Below are 7,503 nucleotides of genomic sequence, written 5' to 3' on the forward strand. Positions count from 1 at the left end.
CGGTTATATACCGATGCAAATTTAAACGTCATTTGGTAGGAGTTTTTTTACTCTGTCATAAAACTGTCAATTTCGCAGCTGATTTGCGACAGGGGTGGGCTTATGTTGTTTCAATGGGGGAACAATAGTACATAAACCTTAGCAAGGGATTATGCAAATCAGATTTCAACAGGTGTGTTTTGGACTAAAAACGTGATTTTCATTCTTACTATGCCAGTGACCTCTCTGGGAGAAAACCTATGACATATGGTAATGTACTATATAGCGATTTCTGTTTTATGTTTTATCCTATTACTTTAAGAACTTGTCCTGCATTTACTGTGATTGTTTGTTCTTATAATCTTTTTCTGTAATCTAAGCACTTTACTTATATATATATTAAAACATTTATTAAGTGATGCTTTGGGCTCTGAATGAACTTCTGTATGCTCTGGAGAGAGTATTTACATTTTTGGACATATTTTGCTGCAGATTTTTGTGTGTTAAGTGTCTAGTTTTTTTTCAATAATAAACAAGGGCCTGAGAACCTGGAAGATCTATTAATTAAATATCTTTGCATTTCTTGGGTGGTGGAAGCATTTAGATATGATTGCCATTCAGTAATGGGTTAATATTAAATCATTGACGTTACCTGTTCAGAGGAGAAAGGTATGTTGGCTAGAGTAACTGTGCGTATTAACCCGGGTTGCATATCTAAGTCACGTGCTCACTTGTGTGCTGTTCGTGACAGATATATTGGGACGGATTGAGTTGAGATATTGTTCATTTGATGGACCTTTGCAAAGCTGAGAAGCGAGACAGCTTGTGAGCTGTGTATTAACCCTTGTCCTGTATGCAGGTCACGTGCTCACAGGTGTGCTGTACGTACGTGACAGTCAGCATAACACTAAGAAACACATTAGACAGTATTGTATTTTGCAATGAGACAAACAAATGTTTTATTGAAGGAAGGAGTAAAAAGATGCATTACATGCGAGGTGAAATACTGCATGTACAACGTCACAAAATAGGAAAGGTGATAGCTTGTGGGCACAGCCCATCTGCTTTGTAACCAATAGCAGTGGCATGTATCAGTAGAACGTGATATATTAATACTATGGTTATAGTTAAGAACACCCAATCGTGGTGTTTATTTTGGAAGAATATATCCCCCAGTGGGTAACATTGTCACTATTCACCTCGTGCTCTCTGTGGCTTTATCCTAGTGGCCCTACTCATATTAAGCATATTTCCTGTATTGGTTTGCTTATATCTGTAAGGTGTCACAATGTTTCAAGATTTAAATGCAATCCTTAAAATGCACGAGGAGCATCATTACAGGAAATGCTGAAACCTTTACAAGCTGGGAAACTGCAGACCAAAAGGTGAGATACACCTGAGCTCAAAACCCAAACCATTCTCTATGTCCCATATCACCTACAGGTCTACTTTCCTACTGAACATATGCTAAGGATCAGAAAGACAGGTTAGCTTGGACTTCTCAAACACAGACACTAATGAATCATTAACTTCTGGAGAGTTTGGCAAAGAATTCCGTTCTCCATCGCCGTTTCTTCTCTGTAGTTTTACGCATTGATTTCTCCCCCAGAAGTAACAGATTTGTCTAACAGCTGGCTTTCTGGCCATGTTCTGTGGATTGGTGACCTGAATTGCTGTGGTGAGATCCTGGAAAGGAAAGACATACTGCATTCAAATCACAATGTACTTTCTGTCAGCATGTGTGAAATATAGTATACTGCATCATTCTTAGGAGTCCTTACAAAGTGTTCCCTGTGGATCAGTCCTGGTGCAATTACCTTTGATAATTGTACAACCTAGATATTCACGCACTGAAATAAATGCAATTACTTTCTTCCTGCGGCTGCAAAATCTCCTCTGACGCTGTATATGGTCAGCTTCGCCTCCTGGATCGGACGGCTCTGACTTTGCGTTTGTGCGCATACGCGAACTTCACTTCGCGGTGCTGTCAGTCTGAACACTGGGAGACGCGATCCTGCCCTGCTAGGAGTAAGGTCATTGGGCAGCGCTGCCTTAAGGGATGCAGGCGCCGCTCCTCGTTCAGTGCTGGACTGACTGCACTACGAGGTACTTGCGGCTACAGGGCTACAAGCTTTAGGACAGTCCCGTGGCTCCCTGCACTTGCTGGACTCAAAGTATGTGTTTTTTCCTGACAGAGGGGCCAGTGATGTTGTTTATTCCCTTTTGTGTTTCAATGGCTTTGATTATGTATCTCTCCTATAGGTTTGCATCCGTGGGTCATTAACCCTTTAGAGCCCTCCTTTGCCAGCTATTTCCCCTGCTACACACACAGCTTCAACATAGTTGTTTATTACCATCTAGATTTAGTCTTTTGTCTCACAGCCCAACCACATTCAGCACAGATATTCAGTGATAGTCTGTTACTGTGCATGTCAGGGATTCAGTCACAGGGTTGAGGGAAGTACCAGGTGACTACTGTCTTCCTGGGAATGGGCCTGAAGAAGGGGTTTCCATACCCCGAAACGTTGCCCCCCCTGCCCTGGACGTTTAACCCCCGGTGTTTCCTCTCCCTTCCCCCCCCATGTCTCCCCCCCCCTTCCCTGTCTTTTTCCCTTCCCTAGCACACAGTGCTCTTTTCGGTCCTTGGTTAACCATTGTGTGCATCATACGTGTATCATTAACATTTTCCTTTGGCTGATCCATTTACTCTTTTCTTCTCTATTCGAGTGCTGGGAACATTTTACTGTCATTTAGATTATTTGGGAGGAAATAGGGTCCTCTCGGTTCCCTTTTGCACCACCAGCTTTTCCCTTTATACATACTTTGTGTGCTGTCTAATATATTTTTCTTATATTAATATTGTAGCTCAATTCCTTTCATTGTCGCTCCTTTTTATTCAGTTGAGATTTATTTGCAGAATTTATGTTTTTATCTTGTCTATGAATTAAAAAAAACTCATCTGAATATGTTTCACATCAATCATTGGGCGACTTTAACATACGACTGTTATTGCAATGTTCTCTTTTCCCTCTTTTTGTCCCGTTTGGAAGTATCTCATATAGAACAGTTTTGAGTTTCATGTAGTGGTTTGAACATTTCTGTGATGGTTTTATAGCTAATATCTCTTTGCACTTACCATGGCTGCCTCCTGAGGAATGGCACTGGGGAATGCTGTATAGAAAAACACAAGTTTATATAGTGAAGGTTGGTTTCTAGCACATGAGCTTGAAAAATTAAGCAATTGCAATCATACTGTTATTAATATTAATGAGTTTTCCTGAGTGATTTAATACCATTGAGTGGTTATTTATTAACAAAACACACTATATATATATATATATACAGTATATATATGCATGGGGAAGTATATATATATATATATATATATATATATATATATATATATATATATATATATACTTCCCCATGCACTTTCATGGTGAAATAAGCCCAGTCCTCAAATGTCTAATTCATTCCATAATTAAGGTCTATGGGACTCTGTGTTACATACTGCATGTCCTGTCCATCCAGCAGGCGTTTGTATGTGGCAATCTCCATCTCCAGATGTGTCTTCTGATCCATCAGAACTCTGTACTCATAGTTCTGGTTCTCCAGATCAGATCGGATCTGGCCCAGCTGCCCTTCCACGTTGTTGATCATGCCCTGTAACTGGCTGAGCTGGGAGCTATAACCGGCCTGTGTCTCTGCCAAGCTACCTTCCAGGGCTGATTTCTGCAAGAGAGGAACATACTGGCAATAAGAGATTGTGCAATTGGGGGAAATCCTTATTTAACTCAGTAGCACAGTCCCGTATTGATTACTAAATACAGCAGTATAGGCAATGCTGAGAAAAGGGAAATAGTAGATATTACATATTTATGATTGATGGAGAGTAGGAGAGTCTGTGTGTTAAGCAGTAAATATGTGTATACCACTGAGAGTACATGTAGGCTTCAAGGGGATTTTATATAATGCAGTGTATATCTGTATGCCATAATAATACTGTATATGCTTCTTATTCCAAACCAATGTGTGTAGTTATCCAGTGTTCTTTGCATAGACCAAAACAGTGATACCGCACAATAATCTAGGAATATGAGTGCTAACACATACCATGCTCAGCTGGCTCTGAAGCTCAATCTCCAGGCTCTGCGCACAGCGCTTCAACTCGGTGACCTCACTTTGCACTGACACCAGCTGCTCAGAACCGGACGCCACCTGACGATTCAGTTCCTCACTCTGCAAGAACATACAAATAGAAAAGAGACGTATGGAATAATATCTGACATACAGTAGTTGCACTGTGAGTTAGGTGACTTATATATTTAGAAATGTGGCCACACAAATACCACACCTTTTATTTAATCTTAATAGTAAATGTTGGGTTTCCATAGAGTTGCTGATTCCAACTCTGCTTCTTATACCTGTACTAGTGTAGTAAACATACAGTAGATAAGTCACCATATCTTATTCTGCCTCAGGTACCACGTTAGATTGTAGGACATACGATGAACGTTGAGTTTAACTGTTTTAGAGAACATTCATCGTTATCTGATATGAGCTGTTGAAATAGTAGAATGAAAGGGATGCGTTTACCCTTTGAAGGAACATGTTCTCAACCTCCCTCATGTTCCTCTCCATCATGTTTTCATATTGCTCTCGGATCTCAGACAAGGCTCCGTTCAAATCCGCAGATGGAGCAGCGTTCACTTCCACGTTGACTCTGGCGCCCAGCTGAGCGCGGAGAGAGTTCACCTCCTGCAAGGGCACAAGATGAAGATGAGGATCAGGAGGAGCAGCAATGTCCCATTATGGGGGCTATATATCAAGCTTCACAGTAGAATATTTCTTTATTATGTTGGTGGAAGTATCTTCAATTTCATGTTGCACGTCAATGTATTTTTTAAGTGAATAATTTGTGTAGTGATTACTATATATGAGGATGTATTAGAATTTGTATCTGCCAATTCAAAATGCCAGGCCTACATTTGGGTTAACCCCAGTATCCAAGAAATATGATTCAAATGTAGGATGAGACATTTTCTTTTACATCAGGCTGGCAAAAAATATTCTTGCACCGAACAAATACAGAAATAATAATGGTTTCAAACATAACCCCATCATCTTGAGTTCCATTCTATTACATTACCTCTTCATGGTTACTCCTCATTTGCTGCAGTTCATCCTGGAGGCCTTGAACTTGCATCTCCAGGTCACACCTCTCCATGTTCAGCCCTTCCAGGACTCTGCGCAGACCATTCGCATCGGCCTCAACATTGTTCCTCAGGCTGACCTCCGTCTCATACCTTGTGAGACAGCAAGAACAAGACATTAAGGGCTACACAGTCCAGGAAACACAAACCATTAAACTTTTGTACCTTGTACATCTTTGTGGAGATTTAGATGTACTCCTCTTATCTGATCTTATTCATCCCTTCTTTCACTTATTTCTCCATAATATTCATGACACTTACTTGTTTCTGAAGTCATCTATAGCCAGTCGGGCATTGTCTATCTGCAGAACAATCCCTGCATTCTCCACAGTAGCTGCAGCGATCTAAAAAACATACCAGGCAGTGAATTCATATTCGTCTTTCAGTCAGTGCAACATTGATTTCATTTCCAAAGAATGAACTTGAATGTACCTGACACTGGAGCTCCTGAATAACACTGTAGTACTGACTGAAGTCAGGGGATGAGCTGGGGGCATTGTTTGCATACCACTCACAGATCTTTCTTTCCAGTTCGGCATTTTCCTGCTCCAGTGAGTTCACTCTCTCCAGGTAAGATGAAAGTCGGTCATTCAGAAGCTGCATGGTTTCCTTCTCATTGATACCGAACAGGCCATCATTTTTAGAACCACCGTTACCCCCAAAGCTGCTAAACTGGCTTCCATGACTAGAGCCACCATGTACACTTCCATAGCCACATCCATGACCGAATGAAGAGTGTTTGGAGCTGGAAATTCCTTTACCTCCGTATGCTCCATGATGGGATCCTCCATGATGGGACATGTGGGAGCCTCCATGATGGGCTTTATGGGGTTTGCAGTGGCTCATAGTGATGCTAAAGTTGGATCCAAATGGAAGGACACTGCAGCTCGATCAGCAAGTGAAGTATAAGTGCTCCCTATCCAAAGGTCTCCTTTTATAGAAAGTATGGGTGGGAGGGGTTGTTGAATTATTTCAACATTACACTTTTTCCAAGTCTAGACAATTTGGAAGATTCTTCAGAAGTCAAAGACAATCTGGGCGGCTAAGGGACACAACAGTTTACCATTTTGTTACAACGATGCACAACAGAGGGGATAATTTACCTCATAATTGTACAAAAGTGCATGTCTACATCAAAGAAGAAGTAAAACACACGCTATGAATAAACACCGGCATAAAGCACTTAATTATTTAATTCAAAGGATGTTTATTAATGTGTTTGGAAGTAATGTGTTTCTGGAGAACGGAGGATTCTGATGACAATGTGGGTGGGAGACGGGGGATGCATGGTACAAAGCCAAATACCACTTGGATCCTGATTTAGTCGTTTTCTTTGTGGAAACTAGTTAAACCTATTTTGGAAAATATTGACAGTTACTTTTCTTAGACTAAACAAGAAAGAAACTCAGTATGGGCACTCGACCACCGATATGGATGATTGGTGATAATGTTACAAACAATTTTAATTACAATATCGAATATTAAAATAATGGGTATTGAAACTAGAATTGACGCACAAAGATCATAGTGGGAGCACTGTGATAGGTGCTACTGATCAATAAAAATACATAGGATAGACGGATATCAGTGTTTCCCACGTCTATCTATGAAAAAAATAGGATGATGAGACCCACTGTGTAGGGACTCAAACGTGGGGTAAATGGTGAACCATATAAGGAAATAGGTCCTGTAGGTTGGGGCTTCCATAAATGGTACAGACAGCAAACTGTGGTGAGTAAACTGTGATGTAGCAGTACTAAGTGTACTATATCCTAGTAATCAAAGGGTTAAAAGCCCCTGATGAAACAATGGTGTATATAGCGCACTGTGCAGTGAAATTCCTGTGGAACCACCAGTAGAACACTACAGTATATCATCTCCACGGTTCAGAAGCCACAGTTAATACTTCTCACGGCGCTGTACCGGTCCCCAGTGATCGGCTCCTTGATAATCAGATAGGAACACAGAAGGTCTCAGCTCAATATGATTAATACAATTATCACCCCCCCCCATAAACACAATTCCCACCCACGCAAATACAATTCCCCCTCCCTCCACAAATACAATATCCCTCTCCACAAACTTCAATTATCCCCACACACACACACAAATACAATTACACCCCACCTACACACACACACACACACACACACACACACACACACACACACACACACACACACACACACACACACACACACACACACACACACACACACACACACACACACACACAATAACGACCTCTTATGATAATATCATGAAATATTATGGTTTTTTTATCCTTCTGGTGCTTCAAGGGTTAACGAAG

At 40.9% G+C, this 7,503-nt stretch overlaps 1 protein-coding gene across 1 annotated transcript; it reads right to left on the reverse strand.

The window, feature by feature from the left end:
- Positions 1-908: 908 nt before the first annotated feature.
- On the reverse strand, positions 909-6,079 carry LOC142472975 (keratin, type I cytoskeletal 19-like). Its single transcript, XM_075580125.1, has 8 exons — positions 5,625-6,079; positions 5,454-5,536; positions 5,129-5,285; positions 4,576-4,737; positions 4,093-4,218; positions 3,491-3,711; positions 3,116-3,150; positions 909-1,665 (listed from the first exon to the last, which is right to left on the reverse strand). Exons 1-8 carry the CDS (start codon positions 6,036-6,038, stop codon positions 1,604-1,606), a joined length of 1,260 nt encoding a protein of 419 aa, XP_075436240.1. The 5' UTR covers positions 6,039-6,079; the 3' UTR covers positions 909-1,603.
- Positions 6,080-7,503: the final 1,424 nt, after the last annotated feature.

The sequence above is a fragment of the Ascaphus truei genome, chromosome 23, assembly GCF_040206685.1.
Source record: "Ascaphus truei isolate aAscTru1 chromosome 23, aAscTru1.hap1, whole genome shotgun sequence".
NCBI classification, from domain to species: Eukaryota; Metazoa; Chordata; class Amphibia; order Anura; family Ascaphidae; genus Ascaphus; species Ascaphus truei.